At 29.7% G+C, this 23,698-nt stretch overlaps 1 protein-coding gene across 1 annotated transcript in view; it reads left to right on the top strand.

The window, feature by feature from the left end:
• The window catches only part of LOC148277474 (uncharacterized), a 37,345-nt gene extending 16,243 nt beyond the window's left edge, over positions 1 to 21,102 (top strand). The window contains exon 2 of the mRNA XM_088232844.1: positions 20,944 to 21,102. Coding sequence (XP_088088970.1) covers positions 20,944 to 21,102 — 159 coding nt within the window. The remainder of the gene's footprint in view (positions 1 to 20,943) is intronic.
• Positions 21,103 to 23,698: the final 2,596 nt, after the last annotated feature.

Raw genomic sequence — 23,698 nt, forward strand, 5'->3', positions numbered from 1 at the left:
GCAGTTCGGGGCAAATAGGTAAACACCCGTTTTGAAATATTCTCCAATAAATCAAACGAGATCGAGATTCATCTGATTTGGACGCTGGAATTTGAATATTCATGAATATGGCTGCAATGCAGATTGCAATTATTTTAAATATACAACCCCATTGTCGGTTCGCTTTTTGCACGAGCTCAAAGCGAGTACGAACTGTTTGATGTTCCATCAATAAGAGAAAATGGTTGCCCAGTTCAAAGTACTTTAATCGATCGAAAGTTCAAAGAACACAATACTTTTGTGCTAAAAAGGGTTTCTGAAATATTTAGAAATTATATCATTTATACCTACCATAACTATTATATTGTTAATGCCTTATAACCTACGATTAAGTTCAGTTCTGTTTAAACGACCTTTAAATGGATTTTTTTTGTTACATTTTGCTCATATTCAGTTCAGTTCAGTGACGGATAAATCAGCGTTTATTGTTAAGCATAGTATTATTATAACCTGTTTGCAAAACAGTAGAGAAGGTAAAAAATATACAAATAAGTAAAATTAAAGTATAAGCAAACATATTGGTCACTGTCTATTCTCACTAGGTAAAGTAAGTACCTGTTCTGAGGTAGACAGCATTGTCTTTTTTTTAATATTAAAAACAGCATAATATTTACTTAAGATGTTTAAAGACAGTAAATACGAAATTCAATAATTTATAAAAATATTATAATCTTACAAAAAATTATGGAACTAAAAAAATTCAAACTGTCAAATATATGTAACCGAAACAATATAATATTGTTTCGGTTACATATATTTGACAGTTTGAATTTTTTTAGTTCCATAATTTTTTGTAAGATTATAATATTTTTATAAATAATGAATTTCGTATTTACTGTTTAAACATCTTAAGTAAATATTTCTACTTTTAATATTTTGAAAAAAAACACAGACAAAAAATTCTTTCTACCTAAAAACTTTTACTTACTTTCCTAGTGTAAAATCACACTTTTGTACCAATTTTAAATATGTTTCATTTAAGCATAATTTTTCTTGTGGGAGCATATTGTATACACGAGGGTCTATAACAATACTAATAGATATGCAAAAGCCCCATGGGCATTACAATCCCATAATATAAACTAAAAATAACATGTGTTAAATATTCTATATGGTAAAAATAAAATATCAAAATAAGACCACTTTGAAATCTCAGAAATTAAAGAAGCAATCTAATTTCAACACCTCTCACTTCGCATCCTTTATATTTTTGCTGATATCTCCTAGGTGAGAGGTTACCTCTTTTGGTTATCCTGAATGCGGGACACTATGGAAACCTTTAGATAAAGACTAATAGAAGTTTTTTATTTATCCCAACCTCCACATTCATCTCAAAGGTTCTAATTGGGCCAAGTTTAGTTTGACAAGCAGGATCCTTTAGTACCAAGAGGGCATATGTGGGATCACTAGCACTGATGATCTCGTCAATGAGATTTAAACATATTAATGATAAGTTAAATTTGAAGACTTCCTCGAAACATCTAATGAAACACAAATCATTAAAAAGGATAAATCATATCGAATCGGTGCAGCATCGTTTGCTAAAAAAAATAGCATGGATGATTGGCCTCAAGAGGGGAAATTACACTTACGGAGAAATGGAGTCAATGTTAAAAATCACAAGTCTACAAAAACGTAGAAATAACGTTGACTCCATATTTATGTTTGATTTGCTGAATAGCTTAATTGATGTACCATCGTTACTGGAACAAGTGGCATTCAATGTTCCGATCCGCTGGTTGCGAAATAATAATGTGCTGTTCCTCGATCAACACAGCACAAGCTATGGCTTGCATGCACCAATGTCCCGATTGTGTTGTATTATAAACTCGAGACAAAATCTGGACTTTTTTGGTGTAAGTCTTCATAGATTTAAAAATTTACTAAGATAGACCGGATCTTGTCTTGAGGTAGTAATTTTATTTTTTTTGTCCTAGCTTTAATTTTATTTAGTTGTATTTTATTTTATTAGTGTCTTTATTAATTATTTTTTTTATTTTTTATTCTTAATAAAACATATAACACAAAAAGGACCGTACGTAAGAAAAAAAAATTTTTGACAATACATAATATCATACAAATTAATACATCCGAAATAAAAAGAAAACACTATTGTAAAAGTAACATTAAACAACATCTTATATAAACTACATGAATAATTATCACTATCAAAAAGATTTAAGAAATATTTATTAAAAGAAATTTTATTTACCATCGTTAGAATAAACTGCATAAGTCCGTCAAACAAATAAATAAATAAACTAATTAATTACCAGAATTTATCGATACACCAGTATATTAGCACAATTCCGTTAATGGGTGAAATTTAGAATAATAATAGTAGCATAGCAATGTTATCGAAGCTATCGACGATAACCATCATACGATTGTTGTACATAATTGACATTTACTCAGATGAGTTGGTATTGTTATTAACAGCAAATATTATTAATACAATCTTAATATAAGTTACTTGACCCTCAATTTTAGTCAAATGACCCATGCAATAATTATAAACCTATATGAAGTTATACTGTATAGGATTCCACAATTCTAAGCGTAATTTCAATTGGTATGGGTTAAATATGCCAATACATAATGCGTATGAAAGGCTCTGTATTAGACTCGCGTGCACAATCGTAGAAAAAACAGGCGTAAAGGTATTTCGGACTTGCTGTGGTATGTTTTAGGTATGGCAAAATGGATAAGTGATGCTCGCGACGGATAATATTCAACTGAAGAATATTTCAAACACAACAAAGTGTTCAATTAGCCATAACACTGTATATAACAGTCCTTCAAGATAGCATTGTCAGCGGTATACTGATACGAAGGTGATTTCCCTAACTTGGAGGGTAGATAATCAAGGGCCCTATACACTAAAACATTTAAATCTGTAGATTGTTTACAATTTAGTTAGCGGTTAATCCATAGAAGGTTCGAGAATCATGTCTTTTAACGATTGTTCGCGGGGTAACTGTATCGAACGGCTGTAAGAGGCATATCCTTAGTTTGAAGTTGTGAAATTTTGGATAAATTGCGAACCTATACACTGCTTCTGGTTTAAAAGAAGTTATCATTATTAATATAAACTCTCCAAGGGAAATGAGTCGACGGGCGGTAGATAGCTTTTCATGCCTTTAGAATGTTCTTGTCTGAAAAGATGACATAATTACACATATTACTTATTTATAGAAAATAGTGTATTTGAAAAAAAAAATATTTAGAAAGCATACAGTCAAACATAATTAATATCAAAAACAAGAATTTTCTTACATAAACAGACCAAATAAGTTTTTATAAGTAATGCAAAAGATGTAAGCATTAAATGTGACAAAAAAAAGAAACTCAAGTAAGAAATGAAAAATTGTTGACATTTGCGTTTTCAATGGAGGTTATCATTGGTAATAAATAAAAATACCAAATGCCCACTCCAAAGCATCTATGCACACACACTTGAATGCACATATAAAGCAAACACAAATATATACATTACATGCGGCACATTACATGCGACACATTACATAGCTTAAACCAATCAAGATGTACATTCAGCAGCTATCCCAAATAATCAACTCCATGAAGAAATTTTCTGTATAAATGCAACGCGCAGTTAAAAATATCTACATCAATGCTGAGTCCATTACGATTTTTACAAGTACATCTAATAAATCAAATAGAGATTTAATATTTTTACAAGTTGGAATTTAAAAAAGAGAATTTAATCTGATATACAAGTAGTAAAGAGGACAATGGAAACTAATTTTTTGTAAAAGCAACGACAAATTTAACATATTATTTAGAATTTTTAAAAGAAAAATTAAATAACAAATAAAACGCCTTTTTTGTAGTGATTCTATTTCAAAATTAATTAAAGATGTGCCTTAATCATTTTCAATGATACCAATACGATATTTCAGGCTCCTTATATATATATTTTAAATGTTCTTGATTTGATTTATATATACATTATACAAAGGAATCCATACTAAAGACGCAAATTCGAGTTGACTACGTACATAAGTATAGTAAAGAAGTTTAAATGTGTATCTGGTGATGAGGATGGCTTGGAAATTCGTAAGATAAACCCTAGAAGTCTATACGCCTTATCCACTATTATATTTATGTGATCTCTAAATAAAAACTTATCATCTATCAGTTCACTGTTTCGCTTTCATTGAACGATTGTCAATTTTTCCAGATAGTTTATAGTCAAATATTATACTTTTCTTTCAAGTTAATGACCTCATAAGACATTTTATCAAAATTCAATAATAACTGATTGCCGTTGCAATAGCGACAGATTCTATCTTAGTCAGCTTGAAGAACTTTGGAATCATTTTTTGAAAACACAATTTTAATCACTTTATTACTATCAGAGTATAGCGAAAAAATTGAGTTTTGAATGCATAAACTTATATCATTGATATAAATAATAAAAAAAAGGGTCCAAGATGCGAACCTTGAAGGACACCTGATGGAATTGGTTTGAATGATGAATTAAATCATTTAAATGAGACTGATCGACTGCGATTACTAATGTAGGAACATATCCAACGATATAGATCCCCCCGTTTACCAATATTTCGAAGCTTGCAAAGTAAGTACGTATTACTTATTTAATCGAAAGTGTTTAAATAATCCGTATTTAAAACGTCGACCTGAAAACCTGCATGCATCCATTGCATTCAAAAAAATATCGGTAAATTCACAAATATTTTATTCAACTGACCGTTTTTTATAAAATCTATGTATGTTGATTGGAAGTAATATGTGGTTTTATAACATCAAACAGCTAGTCAGTTACTATATTTTCAAGGGTTTTTTTTAAAAATGGGTCTATAATTTACTCCAAGACTGTCATTTTCTTTTTTATGCACAAGTCTAAAGTTTTTTTTTCCATATTTCAGGAAACGAGTCTTCTTTTATTGATAATTGAAAAAGATAAGTAAAAAAACATGCAAGCTGTTAAATACATTTAGAAATAAAAAAAGGGTGTATGCCATCAGAGCCAGCACCTTTGCTGACTTTAGGTTTTTGTAAATATTTTGTTACCAATGAATCATTTATTTCTATAGCACTAAGATCAATGAAACTATTTTCATCGGCAGAAAGACTAAAATAAATGCAATAATTTCCAAAAATTTAGAGTGGAAATATTCCGCAAAAGCATAACAAATATTCTTACCGCCAATTACCAAATTATCTTTGTGGGACTTTTGGAGAGGCACATCAAACCCAACTTGCTTGAACTTGACACAAGATCAGAAAAAATTAGGTTGTCGGTTAATTTTATATTCATCAGTTGAGATAAAATGAAGATAAAAAAGCGTTTAAAAACCGATCGGAAAACGTAAGATAGATAGTGCAACTTTTCATTGGTAAGTAGATACTTAGGTACTTGTTTATGGTTGGATTCCATAACTTCAAATAATAAATTTTCAGATAAAGAATTATTTTTGCAAATTTCAAACTATACGCTTCTCAACAACAAGGGTGCACTCTATTCAGTAATGAGATTTTCAAAAATTTATTGAATGTCAGTTAATATTTATTTAGTATTATAAAAAATCAAGTAAAAAGAAATAAATGGGTAGAAATTAAAAGGAATTTAAGGAAATTATCTGATTGGCATCCATAAAAAAATAATGTTGTTTATAAACATTTTTTTTAAATTTCAAAATACAAAAATGTACAAAACATAATTGTATTCCCATGAGTTAGCAAACTCATTCTGGGATAGATACAATTAAAGATTATCAGATATAAATACATTTAGTTAAACATAATTAAAACAAAAATGAACAAGTCTCATTAAAAAACAAACTTTTTTGTACACTAAAAATTAGCATCTTCTCATTTTTTTTATTATATGTAGTCTCGTCAAATGCAACTCTGTTGATGAATAAAAAAAACATTTACGCTCCCTGTTTTTTTTCTACTTAATACATTAAACATTTTAAAAGCTATAAATATGCTCGTGGCAAAGATCTACATTTCTTTGAAAACCGCACGTAAATCGCTCTAGTAGTTATTCAGTCCATCGAGGACACACATACGAACATTGCCTTGTATATATATATCGTAAAATACATATTGTTTTATTGTCATTCGTGTACGCTGTTTGCTTCCGTAAAATAAATATATAAATAAAAAATAATGAAATAAAATGTGTCAACGGAGGTGCGGAACACTTTTGAAATATTTATTTAATAACTATTTACTTTGAGCAAATAACAGCCATTACGGAAATTACAATATTTCAAGCCAGCTTTAATATTCAGCACGATATTAAACGTCAAAAAGCATATTCCAGATCGTTTTGCAAAAAAAAAATACAAAACATGAAAACAAAAATTGAGTTTTGTTGTTATTTACTTATCATTTATTTATTTATTTATTTACATACATAATTTTACTGTATATTATTTGAGACATAAATCCTTATTCCATAGGACTAAAAGTCCTGTATTGAGGTGGGACGAACAATGAGTTGACACAGACACATGAGTATATCACCACAAACATGAGATCAGAAACTTGTTTTTTTTTTAAACATGTACATAGCACATCAATATGGTAAATAATAAACTCAAGCATTCGGAAAATCATCAAGGAGTTTCCTACTGAAGTCCCTCCCACCAAGGAAATCCAGTCCTTAACTCCTTTCTTGAAAATAGTTTTCGTCCTTGAGAGCTTAATACGCTATTCCAATATATTGAACACTCTCGGTGCGATAAATGAGAGATGCTTTTGAGCAAAAGTCGTACGGGTTTTGGGTATGACATAATTCGTGATCTGGAAAAACCTCGTATGGACATTTTGCTGAGACTTCTCTTTATTGTTCGACCAGAAGTGTGTAAGTGCTTCTTTTAGGCACAGTTGTTTCATATCCAGCACCTTCATGTATTGGAACAACTGTTCTGACTGGTATGTTGGAGAGCGTTGTTAACTACTAACTTTCAAAAAAACTTATCGCCAACTGTATATGCTTTAAAAGTAGTCCAGAAGATCCTCAAAACATATATAAGTACCATCTTAAGATTAAAAGTGTACGAGTTTATTTTATTTTAGCATCATACTTGTATACTCTAAGTTGGGTTTTATTAGCTTGTATGATATATAAACCATTTGAGAATAAGCAAAAGAAGACTTTTTATCATTGCGTAATTAAACAATCGTATTACAAACGTTGATTTTCATAATAATATAATGCATTACAATTCATAATTGTAGTATTATTTTTAATTTTTCCACAGCAAATTGATATTTGAACACAAAAAATCACATATTTTCAAAATCAAGTTATCAAAAACATACAGTATTTTAATCAAATTTTATCAGGCTTATATTTTCAAATTCCGTATTAAGTTGATTAAAAACGGAAAAGCATGAAAATTTCACTTTTTTACATAAATTGAAGTATATTTAAAAATACTGGGGCTTCATATTCAATCAAAGCATATTGATTTTGTATTTCAAAGCGTTGGGAAGATCCGTAAAGCTTCATCAGATCCAAGAAAAGATTTGACTTGCTCTCAAACTTTTATGAATCGATCAGAATTCTTTCTTCAGAAGCATTTTCGTGTCTTAGACCTATTCAAAGCGTGCGAAAATAAAATACGAAAAAATCAAATAATATCGATCCAAGGAGTCAAAAGGAGTGAAATGCTGGTTTCACGTATTTTATCACGCAATTCATGCGTTTTGTTTTTTTGTGCCGTGACTTGGAACTTCATTTTGTTTTTGAAGGTCTGACCCTAAGAAAACGTAAAAAGAAATCGAGCTTTCTGAAGCCTACCCTTATACAAATCCAATCAGTTTAAGAATGACGCTTCAGTGGCGTAGAGGAATCGTAAAACACAGAAAGTCTGCATAAATCGTCAAAGTGAGTTAATTTAAATAAAACAAGAGTAAAAAGGAACTAACAAGATGTTACACTACATTACTAGTACATAAGTACTTAAGATTTATGTATTCAACAAGGAATGAATTCTAAAAAGCAAAGACTCGTATGAGTATTTATCTACATTCATTTTTATATCAAGGGTAAAAAATAATCAAAACTTTAAGTACCTGGGCCGCGATAAAAATAAAAGTTAAGGACATCGTACTTTTACTGTGACGGTATAGCTGGAGATTCATTTTCCCGAGTGATTACGAAGATGCACTACCGATCTTTAAATTTTGGGTAAATACATCGATATGTACCGAAGGGATGCGTACGTCACGGTAAATATAACTTAGCACTAAAGTCACATACCTTCATTATGGTGTCATAATTGACGTCATAATGAAGGCATACTAACTATTTGAATAAAGTAAAGTACAAACAAAGTTTTATACTTGGAAATAAAAACCATTCTAATAAATTTGCATTACATTAAAATTATTAAAAGCATTCAATTTGCAAAAATTGATTTTCGGCGTCGTCAAGTACATGAAATAATTCCGTTAGATGAATCTCACCCATATCAATAAAGGATTCAGCCCTTCTACTTCACAAAAGTCAACAGATGAAAGAGTTGATGAAATGTGAATGTTTAAACATAGGCAAAATTATTAATGCTACACAGTGTGTATAATGGCCACTTAAAGCAGCCAATGACCAAATAAATGCCGAGACTACCATATCTCCTTCTCAAAAATGTTTCAACGGAGGGCCGTTGCAACAAATTTATATATCAACTTTGGTGGCCAAACATTGCAATAAATGTTAGTTAATATTTGTATTATTCTCGTATATAACCACTTCCCAACTTTTTCATGTCTACCGGTTTTTAAAACGTACCCGTTTCTTGTTTAAGACAATAGTAAAAAAAAATCTATGCCGAAATATGGAAGTGAAATTGTAAAATTCTAATACAATAGTTTTTATATAAAAACAAAACGGTTTTATTAGATGTTCCTGCACTTCGAGTTATTCGTATAATTTTCATTAATATCGGTGTAAAACTGCCTTTATAAGATAAAATACAGAATGTAAAAAAAACAATTTTTTTTTAATACCACTCGATAAAGAATTGTAATATTTTTAAGAAACTAACTCTAATAAATACATCTAAAATTAAAAAATAAACACTTTTGGATGTAAAAAAATATCAAATACATAAAACGTCAGTTTCCTCAAAATGTTTCAAATATTTGTGACTGTCTTCTCGCTTTGAACTGTGGAATATAAGTTCAGCAAAAAAAAAAAAAAAATTACGTACTTAATTTTTTGGTTATTCACCGTTCAGTTTATTTTTACTGGAATGGAAAAACAAATATATAGGTTTAAAAATGGAAAACTTCTCTCAATTTTCAGAGGTATGATCTTTTGCTTCATGAACATAAGTTGCTTGGCTAAGTGAATTGAATTTAAGTGCTTTCAGTAGATTAGTGTATAACTGCACTGTGGCCTCGTGTTGGCTAAAGTGAAGCTGAGTGGCTATTTTAATCCTCCTTACCATTATTGTGACTAAGTCTTACCGTGGAAACCCCAATGTTATATAATATTACATAACTATGTACTTAATAATAACCTCGCTCAAGCCTTTTATCGTCACTGGACACCAAATGTGGGCTATGAATAATGTTTAAAAAATACAAAATTGATGAAAATTATTTTGAAAAATTATAATATTATTCAATAAGATAATTTAAGTTATATTGCAAATGAGTCACTAATAACACATCAATTTAATCTGAGTATGTAGATAGATGAAAAAAATCCTACGTTTTAAGCCACACTAACTCAAGATTTAAGCTGAAAACTAAATATTAAAAAAAATGTATGACAGAGAAACATAATAACTGAATTTATATGAGTTATTATCCGGCTGTTTTCTGCAAAATGCATATTTTAGGTTGTGTGGTCAGCCAGACTTACAAAAATCACCAAAATTCCTTTAAATAGTAATTAAATTCTTTTTTGTATTATTAAAAAACGAATATATGCATTATTTATCATTTGTCGAAATTTAAAACATTTCTACTGTTGTGTAAATTTGATTTTTCACCATTTTCTCAAAAGTTCTATTATCTCAGCTTTTCTTTTATATGGCTCGCTGCTTTCTGCATAATTACGTTCAATTACATCTTGAGTTCCCTTGTAGTACGGATTCAGGTTCTTGCAAACCAATATGCTTACAACATCGATGTCTTTAACGTGAATCTTGTATTTTTTTAAAATCAATGTATGTGTTTCATATGAAATAGAAATTAATATTCTGTTTATATTGTATTATAATATTATGTACCTAGCTGCTTTAAATCTTATACCTGCATTTCTTTCGCATGTTCGTTTTTTTATTTTTTTCATTTATTATTAATATCACATCCAATTTTTTATCTCTTTTGAAGCTTCTTTATTTAAACCAATTTTCTTCTAAACACTGTTCTATCCCCATAGTAATAATGCGTAACCTATAGAGAAGCCCTATCACTAAGTTTTATAGAACGCAAGCGATGTTGGTTTGTTGCTTAGCAACAAATTGGTTGCCATTTTGTTTTGTTTAACAACAAGCACTTTACGGTTCTGTCGGATGCTTTTATCGCTGTGCTTGGTTTTGTTGGTAAATAACTTGGATATTTACGTTATAAAAAATAAAAATTGACTCTGGTGGATTACAGTATGTTTGGTTGCAGCAGTAGGAGCGTCAAAGGTCTTAGAGGAGTCAGTTTTCAGAGGTACTTGATTTCGAATATATTCCTATGATTAACATTGATTTTGGGCATTTATTGTCCCAACACGTGTATTGTGTTGCTTAATTTTTTTCTCATTTCAACATATTTACTTTAGATACTATTTTTTCTCAATTTAGGAGATAAATTTGTGAATTAAAGGATGTTTCTGTTGATAATGACAGTTGATTACGGGGAATATGTCGAGGCCGCACAAAGCATCCATATAAAGTTTGAGATTTTGTTGAGTAGAGGTTGATTCAAATTTTACTCGAAAATAGCAATGTTAACCTTGAAATCGCATCTAGAATAACGTGTCCAAATTTCAGGCCGCTACGACTCACCGTTTCGGAGTGTGACGGACAAACAAACAAACTCAACACAGGACTTTCGTTCCACGGAGTTGGGATTCATGTCTCAATAAATATAAAATAAGTATATTGTGAATAAAATGAGTAAATGAATGCAAAAATTAACACACACAACACACACAACACACGTGTAATTTCAAGTTAGTAAAACAAATAAAGGCTAATTATAGAAAAATAAATTGGAATAACCCTGCAATAATAAATCCACAGGTACATATTTATAAGGTGCAATATTTTAAAAAATGTAACTGTTTATTTATTATTGCAGGGTTTTATATATTATTAGTCTGAGGTTTATTCTTTAATTTCTTTATATTGTATTTTTTTCATTTTATGTTGCCCAAATGCCCATACCTACTCATGCTTAAAAAGTAAGTAAGTTTTAAGTTTGTTGTAAAAGCTTTATGGACGTGTAAAACTAATCAAATAAAAAAAATAGATCATTCAATACTTAAATTACTTTAAAAAAATGGAATGAAATGAGAAAAAATATATAATGTGAAGATGATAACAAAATGTTTTTGTAGTAAGTATTAATTCGCATTGAAACAGTAATATGTATTAGTACATAAGGTATGTAAATATTTTTATTCGTATTCACCTCAATTTTCTACATATTAAATCTGGTGTTTTATTATTTAAAAATAAAACGGCTTTCATTTCATACTAGTGCGTAAAACTGTTATAATCAAACCTTCAAATATGCCTTGTCTTTACGCAAGACGCTTTATTTCAATAATTAATTTAAAAGGTTTGTCCCGTTTTCAAGAGATGGCAGTGAAAAACGTATTCTTGATTTACGATTTTATTTAAAATAAGGAAAAGTCGTCAAGGATTTAATGAAATAGTTAAAATGACATCGAAAGTACAGAATATTGTTATCATATCATAATATAAAACGGGACATATCCCGTAATTTTTTGGTTAAGTGTGTTTAATCTAGTGTTGTATCTTAAAAATGTAAATATATATTGATAAATGCATGCTGGACTGGTTTAAAAAAAAAAAATTCTAAGCTCGTCAGGAACAAAAACAGAAACATTTCCCAAAAAAAATACACAACGGTAAAAAAAAATTAATTACAAATTGATGACATCATGACATCATTAAATTTTAATTATTCTACAGTAAAATTAATTACACATTATCACATATTGTATTCAATAAATTCTTATTATCAAAAATTATTGTTTCATATAGTTGTTGTGATTTTTAAATTGGGTATTAAACTTAGTTATGTCCGTTTATTTTCCAAACGAAGAAAACAATAAGACACAAGAAAAAAAATTACAGCAAATCAGTCAATATTGTATTTTTCTTCAAAATTTTATCAGCGAATTTGCCAATAATTCATAAAATCTTCCTCGAACACTGCGCAAATATTGCAAGCAGCTTTGGCAGCTTGATTCCCAGTTGAGTAAACGCCAACAGAGGGAGTTGTCGAAAATGCTCACTTTTGTCAACCTGGCATTTCGTTTTAAAGGCTCGTAATTAAATTAAATAATATTTTAACATATTACAACAGAGATGAAGAACATTTAAAATAAGGTAATATAGTGACTAATGTTAACACGTAATACAAAAACAATTTAGGGCACTTTTTTAACATATTAGAATTTAAGATATACCTACATATTATATAGTTTTTGTAAAAAAAACAAATAAATAAATACAACTGTGAACTTAAAGAATTGACCAAACAAACGTGAGTTTATCATTGAGATATAATAGATAGAGATGACAATTCATACAAATCTGAGCTAAAAAGTCGCCCCTCAATAAAAGGGAATGACCAGCGGAGGGAACAAGTATGGTCACGTCATATCACGTTGACTTTGGCAAGCAAAATACGAAGTACAGTAAAAAGCGTGGACTTTTTACATCGGTCTACTGTAAGTTTTATTCAGTGTGTCACTCTCTTCCGCATACTTGTCACCTTTGTTTGTCATTTCGCTATACGTCCGTGAACAAGACAGAGACAAGAGATAATTCACAAATTGATAACATATTACAAAGACGTTTTATGACATGAAAATAGAAGTTTTAAACAAGTATAAGAATTTACCAGTAAAAGGTTATACCATCGCTTTTCCAGGTCGATTTGTACAGCATCTGAGCGTACATAGAAGTATTTTGTAATTGCGAGGAAATACAAGTTTAAAGGTAGCCGGTGACTGCTCGCAACAGACTAAAATCCGTTCTATCTAACATATGCCAATTGGCCGCAGGTTGAGTAACCATATTTCAAACGCTCGTGCTCATTCTTATTATATACTTTAATATAATTTATACTTAAGAAATCAATTTGGCATGGAAAATTACCGTTATATTGTTGTTACATTTTTAAGTTATCACTGCAATTTCCTAATTTTACGTTTGCTGTATCTTGAGCATTACTTTTTTTTTCTAAATTAAGAATATCTCCATCGTTTGATACATAAAGTTATGATCCGTCGCACACTTATGATTCAAGTCTGAAGGCTGTTGCAGGGATACATTGTGGTATAAGACCACTCAGCAAATAAATAATTAAGGACAATCTTTATATAAATTGAACCCCAGGGCCGTGATCACAAACGTTATCTTCGTCGGTACATATCAAAACGGTATACTAAACTTATCTCTTATCTCTATCTACCTTAGTTTGCTCTACTGACTTTTCGACACGTGTTTTTTTAACGTCATCTCAGACGTCATATGATCGGACGCATAGATTGTTACTACTCGACTTTTTAATGCCGCTGAAACTTTACTCCGCGTTTAATGCTAAATAAAACTTTAAGTATTTCTTTTCCGCATTTTAAATATGCTTTATCGATCATATCTGTTATCTTATTTTTAGAAACCCGTACAGTGACAATAATATTGCAATCAAAAACCAGGTAATAAACAAACATATAATTTATTTTACAGAAACATATTGCCAATAATGATTGAATGTCATAATAAATCTGAAGTTTTTAACCAGCGAAACTTCTAAATATCATATCATAGAAACTAAATTATAGTACAACAAAATGCTGTGTTTGTGTGTAACTATTGGTATGATAGTAAGTGTAGACGTATGCTTGTTTGTATTTGTGTGGGAGTAAGTGTTCAGGTAAGTGTAAGCACATTTTATACCTAAGAATCGAACTCAAGACCACAAGCATGGTAGGCAAACGTGTTTTTATCTACAATAAATCAATATTATTACCTGAGAGTAGTCGAGTCAAAAACACGCGTCCAGATCTCTGCTTCTATTCCAGACAGAAAAGCTATTCCGCTCGGACACGGAGAAAAAAACCTTTAGTTATTCATTACATATTTCAGTTTTACTACTCAAAAATACGTTCTTTTTCTTTTACAATTCTGGTCTTGCCAGTATATGCAACCGGGATATCACATATTTAAAACCGAAAAACATAAGTGCTATGCTTTTGAACCAAGGCTCTCGTGAACTTAAGAAACGGATTTGAGTCGACTGGAGAATTTCCCGAAATAGACACCCGGAGGGTTTCTCCGGCTTGCTGTATTTTTAGGAAATTCTAACTTAAATCCAAGTTTGGCTCAAAACATTCGAAACATTTACAAACAAGATAGCAGTGAAATTTGTTAACATTTCACTTATCACTTGGCGGTTTTTTATTTTGTTTTAATTTCAACGATTATCAGGCATTTTTTTTCATTAATTTCAATGAAAATATCTTCATAAGTAAAAAAAATGTAATTCCTCAACAAACCAATTTATTATCATAACAATTTATATTGGGTGAGGCTATCCTGAGCATAGAATACGGCATTCATAATCTAATCGCATATCTAGATAATTTTTGCTATTTGAAAAGTAAGGTGATTGATTGTCTTACGTTTCCAGTGTCAGTCTTAAAACATTGAAAGATTGCAGTGTAAAATCAACACTCTAACCTCTAACCAATATGCCAAAAGGACTCTAAGGCATGGTAGGCAAGTACGCATACCGATACACTACGAAGCAAATTTATCTCCACTCGATTTTTTTTCTCAGAATTTTTACCTGAGAGTACCTATCGAATCAAAAACATTCGTCCGGGTTTGTAATTCTGGTTCTATTTCACATTCAGAACTGAATTCTTAATCAGTCTTAGATAAATATATTTTTAAAATCCCATACGCCAATTAACGAAAATTTTGCTTACAAAACCCAAAAAAAAAACATTCCGAACGCCTTCTGTTTTAATTTTATGTCCCATTTCTTTTCTAATAAATTTTATATTCTTAAAGTATTTTTGAAAATAGCTTTTACAAAAACACTGTGAGTGAACGCGATTCATTTATGTCAAAAGATATTTACGTAAGTATAAAAATATTTATCATCATCACTCCTTTTCCGCACCTAATGGCGCATAAGGCAGTGCATTGTTACACCAATCGTAACTTATCTTGAATTTTTTTTTGTTTCATGAAGGTAAGATAATCAGTCTTACGCTTCAGGTACCAGCCAGGGACTATGAAATATTCTGGTGTGAAAAGACCTTTTTAAATAAATATTTCATATCAACCATATCGAAAATCGAACTTAAGACCTCTCTCATGGTAGGCAAATGCGCTGATTATTACACCACGAGGCTGACATAATAATATTCATCATATTTATAATAATATTTGTAGTAAGTTTATTTGAATAACGTTCTAATTATGTGGTAATTTCCTTCCGAGTTAGTAAAAAAAGTAAGAATATTACTAAAAAATGTAAATAAAAAATTAAATGTGCGATTAATGTTACATATTACTCTCAGAATTGATTGTTAATACCGCTTTGATAATGAGGTACAATTTTTAAAAATATTCATTTACATTAAAACAGTTTAAAAACCTTTAAAAACTTTGATAGCTAAATGCAAAATAGATAAAAATTGAATTTGGCTTTATTTATTTTTAGATTGTTTTGATATAACTTAAGATACAATTTAAATTAAATTCTGTACATTTTTAACTTACTTATATTAAAAATACAGTTATACTTAATACGGTTTTGTAAAAAAGTATTCTTTTGAACACCTTTTTTTTAATGGAATTGATTAGTTCCTTTATTTTTTTACGAAAGTCAGAAAAAAATATTCACCCGAAGCCTTTTTTTCAAAATGACCAGAAATCGGAAATAAAGTCATCAATACAGAGGTTTTCAAAAATATTTAAGGACTGGATTGGATCCTATGAGGCGTTATAAAAATCGGCCATTACACCATCGTACGTCAGGTCATGGACCTTGTAAATGCCTAGTTTTCGATATCACCTTTTAAAATATGTTCACCATTATAATATTTTAGGGATAAACCAATTCGTTTGTAGAATCTGATTTCATCTAGTAGATTTTATTGTAACCGATTGTTCGTATCACTCCTATTAATCATGGGTATAGATGGTGACCTTAAATTTCAACAATACGCGATCCGAATGTCGGGTTCAACAAAACTGCTTTAACGGGACATTCAAAGAAAGTATAAAAAGAGGTGTCCTCTTTGGACAGTACATTCTGTACACAAAGTTATTTCAATCATGAACCCTTTCGAACAAAGCAATCACAGAAATCCCTTTCTGGTACATTCTATGAAGAATGCGAGAAGGTAATCTTATCGGCACAGTCAAATGGGATACAAGAAACACGTTCACCCAATTTTTTCAAATAGAAATTGCAATATCTGAACTTTTAGTATGGACCCGGCCATAAGCGGAACGTCAATTCGCTTTATAGCGCTTTAAGGGACAAGTAATAGCCTATAACTATCAAAGCCTGGCATAACATTAAATATTATAACACCAACAGTCACTTTTATATCTTGCCTACTCCGTATCTTGCGGTTGCTGTATTTCTTGATTTTTTATTGTCCCCTACCGCTTTATGCAAAAAGAAAGTCGTAAAGATAAAAGCCAAAATTACGTATATACGGCTCCGTTCGAGAAGGACAAACCACTTCGTTCTTTATTGTTTTTAAGATATATAAACCATTAATTATTATACCACAGCAGCCACTTTACTATTATTATTCATCATTCATTAAGGAACCCAATGATAAAAATACAATTACTACGTTGACTCTAAAAACTTAAGGCAATTTCTTTTTTAAACGTTGAAATAAAATTGTAAAGATGATAAAAAGGTAGTCTCTAAAATGACCTCTGAAGATATAGAACACAAATTAATACTACTGGTATATTGAGACACTTTTCTTTTATATTTTAGTAAAAAAAGGTATGTACTTTTAAAAGAAAGCATTTAAAGCATATTTATTTTGAGGTGTAGTCTTTTAGAATGTTCTTTATCACTCTGCAAACTTGTATTTATTTATGTATCCAAATCGATAAACATAAAATTATAAAAGTAATAAAAAGCTGCTTTGTCTGTCTAACTAGAGTAAGTCACTCAGTTCTAAATAAGTCTAAAACAAAATAATATTTTACTTGCTAGAACACAATATTTAATATATAAATATATAAAAAACTTGAAAATAAAATTTCAAAGTGGTAACGTAATATATAAAAAAAAACTTTATAAATCAGTCAAACAAAAAAGATTATTTCAACAGGAACGTGTGTGAGCCATCTATCAGCTATCATCAACTTCTCAGACTTTCCGCGACAAATTTCACTAATAAAAGTAGTTAAAAAAAAACTATTTAGTTCGATGCTCTTACAACATTTCCATGGTTCTAGGTTTATATTACGTATTTTTTGTTCCTTGTAAGATGCCTCACATTTTAATTAATGAAAACATAATTTTTAAAAATCAAAAAACATAAAAAAAATAAAAGTAGGACATAAAGGTCAAAAGATAAAAAATAATAGCTGTAGAATTTTAATAAACCAGCAGATAAAATTCAAAAACTTACCCTTATTAGCCCCCTTAGTTGGACCCTGTACATTATTATAAAACAATACATGTTTTTCACATACTCTTAATATAATGTTGTCTTAAAGTACACCGCCAACACATGTTTCAATAATTTGTCTTACTCTGTTCCATTAAAATATTGCGTATTGTATATTTTTCAACTTATTTTTAAATGTACCTACACTTAAGATAATATAACGTTTTATATAAATTATTCTTACACTGTATAATATTCAACAGTCTGAAGATGCTCTTAGAGGTTGAAAGCGCTAATTGGTCAAATAAATAAGTGGAAGTGTACCAAGTATTTTTAAATTTATAACTTATATGTAAATTTAAGTTACCACATCATTACTTTGTAAGAATATCGTTGCTGTGCTTAAGAAGTTCTAATCATTTTTCGAAAAAGCAGATATGTTAAAAATACTGTTATTAAAATGTTTTTTTTTCTATTCACATAAAACGAGACCGTATTTTCTGATTAAGAATAAAGTTAATATAAAAGTGTTTACATATTTATGTAGAACTGTAGCAATTGTATAATTCTGTAGAATTCTTTTGAGTGTCATTAAAATTTCAAAGTCTTTGAGACGCTCGTGGCGTAACCGCTTCAAGAAATGCCGGGAAAACAGAACCGTCTGAGGGCTTAATGTGCAACGGTTACAAGGACCTCCTACTACTTGCATTCTCTAGAATCAGAACTTAACGTAAACTCTTTCAATTCAGATTACAATTTTGTAAAAACTGCTTTTTTCTCTTCAAAAATATTTAATCGCATTCTAAGTTACTAAAAAACACCAAAGAAAAGACTTTTCAGGCGCGATTCTGTCACCAGACTTATGCTAGATTTAAGTGATAAGGAAAGTTTTTGAAGAAGGGTCTCTTTTGAATTATTTTTTGTTCTAAAATGAAACTTGGTATTTCATGCATAATGACTATGATTACAATTAAATGTGTCAAAATTCCAAATGCTGAAATTCAAAAGATTAAAAGCCAAAGGCCAAAAAAAATACAATATTGCTGCTGGTGCAGCCAAATAAAATAGTTTAAAATATTTTTAATGAAATGTAAGGTTTTCCTGATAAAGGATCTTTTTAATCATAATCATTTTCCTTTCTACGTCGAGTGGTGCAGGACTGAATTTTCATTTCAATTGCAATGTATTTTTGTAACATGGGAGTTAAGATGATCAGTCTTACGCTATGTGTGCTAGGAACATTGAAATATTGCTTAGTAGAACCTTCGTTGAAATCAATATTTCACGTTTTACTTGCCAGGAATTGAACACAAAACCTAAACAATGGTAGGCGAACGTGCCAACTATTAAGCAACGCGGTAGACAGGTGGACTTATCTTCACTCGATTTTAAAAAAATAATATTTTTATATGATAGTAGCCATTGAGTAAAAAACGTTCGTCCAGGGTTTTGTTTCATTTTCTCAATCAGAACTGTTTTTTTCATCCATCTCTACCCAGAAAAAGATATGTTGATAATAATTATTGCAAAAAATGCTTGAAGACCTAATTACAGATATACGTTTAATGTTGTGTTCTGTTTAATCATTATTGTTTAAAGAATACATTAATCATAATCATAAGTTTATCAAATAATTATGTAGATTAAGATTAATATCAGACTCACATATATTTAAAAATTGCGAGTAACATGCTGTTTCATTTTCAATTTATTATAATATATTAGCGAATATTATATTGATATATTTGAAATTATGACTTTTAATGACTATTTTACTTCACTGCTTTACAAATTTACTTATTTATCCTCTTTCTTTACTCTGTTGTCTTATAAACCCATAACATATAATATGTAATTTTGGCCAATTGCAACACTTGAGACTTTTAACACCGGGTGCCAGGTCTGCTAATGCAGCAACGCATCAAGTCACTAACAAATGAAAAATTAAATTCAGATTTTCTTCGCTCGGCGCTAATTTCTGTTGTTTCGACACGATATTGTAAACGATTTTCAACATTTAGGGTAAATTCAATCACGGTTAGGTCAGCCAGTTTTGTCAGCATCTATTTTAAAATAATAGTAAGCTTCACATAAATATGTAAGTGAAATCATTTATTTACACAAGCTTATTCCCATACTTTTAATTCGACCTTCCACCTAATCATTCTTTACACGAGAAAAGTTTCACTGCATAATCAAACGATTATATTTAATAGAGATCTGTTGAGATAAAAAATAAAAATATTATCGTTCATTTAATTTCGTTTTATATTTAAAAATAAACAGATTGAGTTTCTCTACTGACATTTCTTGAAAATGAATTTAAATATTTATTCTGTAGGTATATAGTTTTATTCAATTTTATTTATAATTTTCACCAACGACCGGGTTTTATCGTTTCCGACATAGTCAGACTGGTGGGAAACTTAAGAAAGTCTTCTGTTAAAATATAAATGTGAAAGCAAAAATTGTCAATCATAGTATAATGTAATTATACTTGTTTGAATATTTTATTATAAAAACCGACCTTAATAGTACAGTTTTTTTGAAATTTTATGATAAAAACATGATTCAGTTCAATATTTCTTTATATTTATTTATAATTCAAATACACTGAATGCAGTATATTCATTAAATTAATTTTAGCTTTTTAAAAAATTACATGTATTTTTTAGAGACATATAATATTAAACTTTTGTCTAGCAACTTAAATAAACGAGTCTGACGTTGTTTCACTATTTTTCTTCTTCAATTTGTATTTGAATGCTGACAAAATAATCCGATGCATCTCGACAATATATTAACAAATGTTAAAAAAATAAAATAATAATAAAAACAAATGTATTATTTTATTTTGTTTTGACTAAACTAAAATGGAAATCCAGTCTTTTGTCTATAAACATTTGGACAAACTGAAATATTGTAATAAAATGGTTCTTTTTAGTCGGTATCGAAACGTATGCAGACAATACCGTCATTCAATATTTCATTTTGAAAATACCCTCAGGTTAACGTTTAAATAAGATGTCACCCTTTCAAAGGGTTCTATCAGAAGTCATGTCTTGTTAGAGGATGAGATGTTGCGACATTTCCCTTCGAAGGAATCAACAATGCAACAAAAACAATTCAAGTCTTTGTCTCTGTCGGATGCCAAGGAACCATTTACTGGAGGAAGACTAGTTTTAGAAAGGCATTCGTGAATCCATTAATATTTGAGTATGGATTTTATCTGAATTGAAATACGTCTATGAGAGAACAATCGCTCGGGAAGACGAAACAAAGATCACTGTGACAAGCATTTTTTTTAAGTTTAGCGTTTTATAATGTAAAAGAGACACAATGTTTTGAGTATGTCCAAATACTTGCAGTCTGAAGTTAAATTAAGTACCTACCATCCCAGGTCACGCTTAAAGCATGATAGTTGTTCCATGGAAGATATGATACAGTGTTTAATATACAAATCATGGGTGAAGATGCATGAAGAGTGTACCAGCGTTAAAAAATAATTAAAAAATACCTTAATCCTTGTTACAGCAACTGATTCATAATACCTACTATATGTAATTATTTACCAAACTAATTTAGATTTTTGCTCCAAATATTTTTTTTACTATCGATTTTTCAAAGTATCATTTGATCTTTGTTTTATCGATAAAAGGTTTATCCGAGTGTTTTTGTAAATATTATCTACCCTTTGTTAATGTTTTATGTAAAATATATATATTTCTAAAGAATTGCTGAACAATACATATTACTCAAATTAAAAAAAATATTGCTTATTTTATGTTTCAAAAAAGTTTTTAAATAATTTATGTTTAGATAATAGTTCATTCATTATTTTTTTAATTGAGAATGCCATGATTCAGATTGGCAAAAAAATATTTGTGCCAATAATAGTACCTTAATGGTTCAAACAAGGTAACACTGGTCCAAATGAGGTGCCGTAAGGTTTTTTTGTTTTTGTTTTTGTTTTTATTATTTGTTGGCTTATTTTAAAAATCTATCAGACATACTGTAATGTATATGAATATATTGAGTATTGATAGAATGCTTTTTATTTATTATATATCCTAAAATAATACATTTACATCTCTCCGAAGTTAAGTGGTTCAATACTGGCATCCTTCTCCTACAATACTAGCAAATATTAAAAATTTTCGTAGGTTTATTGCTTAATTTATTCAAAAATGAATCTGGACTGTAACCAGAGTTACAAAATTCAAAATCCTTTCACTAATATTGAAAATTTTTAGGTTTAATTATTTCTGATTGCTCTTCGTCTTTTTTTATGGCTTTTCACCGCCAAACTGAGGTGTACTAGCCTGTAACAATTATATGATTTATACATGTTATAGTATATACAGTCTAGTTATATTATATACAAGAAAGTGTGTTAGTATTGAATATTTACAATATTATTGATGTTTAAAGCGTTAATTTTGTGGTCAAACATTTTAATAAATGGTTTTTAATATTTGTGTATAACCACTTACTGACTTGCGTATGTCTACCGGTTTTAAGACGTACCCGTCTCTTCGTCAGGACACCAATTAAACCAACATGCAAACCAACATGCAAAACGACCGACGATGAAACGATGACGATATAGTGTCGTGTTAGTTTTATATTTTTGTGCAACAACTATAGTGAAGGTGTATAATGGGTTTTGCATGTTGGTTTAATTGGTGTCTTGATGAAAAAACGGGTACGTCTCGAAACCGGTAGACATAGAAAAGTCGGTAAGTGGTTATATACAAATATTTAATAACATTTATTAATATTTACCACCCTATATAAAACATATTTAGAACATGACGCCATTAATTTATAGATAATTTCGACAAATCTCTATTCCCTTATTTAAGAATTTTACCAGAAACAAGTATCTAGTTAAAAATACTCGTTCCAGGTTGTGATTATATTTTACGAAATTGTATTTGTACAGAAATGTATTATTCTTCTGACTGGACGCGTGGTTAAGTTAATTACGCTTCTCTTTTCTCGCATTGTCTTTTACAATAAATTTCTATCCAGTTCGTATGCTCATATCGTTAAATGCATCTTATCTAAAAACGTATTAAGATTTTCAAAGTAAACAAAACATTTTTATACGCGTTTGTTTATGGCGTTATGTACATATTTTGTGATTTTCAAAAACATTGGCCTAAAGGGGCTTTTTCCCGCCTCAGACCTTTGACAGGCGCTCTCGCCATAGGAATTGGCGGGAATGTGAGAGCGGATATAATTATGCTTAATGGTTTCCCGCCGGTCGCCGGATGCCCTTACCCCGTCACGGTGGGGCTACCTACCCCCTAGGTCTATACTCTCTACCCTCCTACAAGTAAGTACCTACCTCTCGCTTTTTCAATGCGACGAAACGCCGTTTATGCTTATTTGAATTTAAAAACGGAATACCTTAATTGCACAGGGTGCTAATGTGATTATGACCGGAATGCATCCCTAAAAGAAAGAAGATTTATATGCAATAGCGTAATAATGAATAATGAGCACATGTTTTTAAATTAAAAAAACAAACACTTGTTATTTACATATTTTGTTATTTTCGAACGATTGAAAAATGTCTGTATACGTTATATCTTTCATCTTTGCAAATTTGACAACAAAACTAAATACCGCATACAACTACACTAGTTAATATTAATATAATTATCAGAAATAGAAGAAACATTCGTTATTTTTATTTTTTTATTAATAACAAATAAAAATACAATATTACAACTAAACACAATTTTTTTACATTAATCAAATACATTTATTTACATCAACGTTTCCCAT

The sequence above is a fragment of the Micrasema longulum genome, unplaced genomic scaffold (assembly GCF_059751315.1).
Source record: "Micrasema longulum isolate JH-2025_06_02 unplaced genomic scaffold, ASM5975131v1 h1tg001028l, whole genome shotgun sequence".
Lineage (NCBI taxonomy): Eukaryota > Metazoa > Arthropoda > Insecta > Trichoptera > Brachycentridae > Micrasema > Micrasema longulum.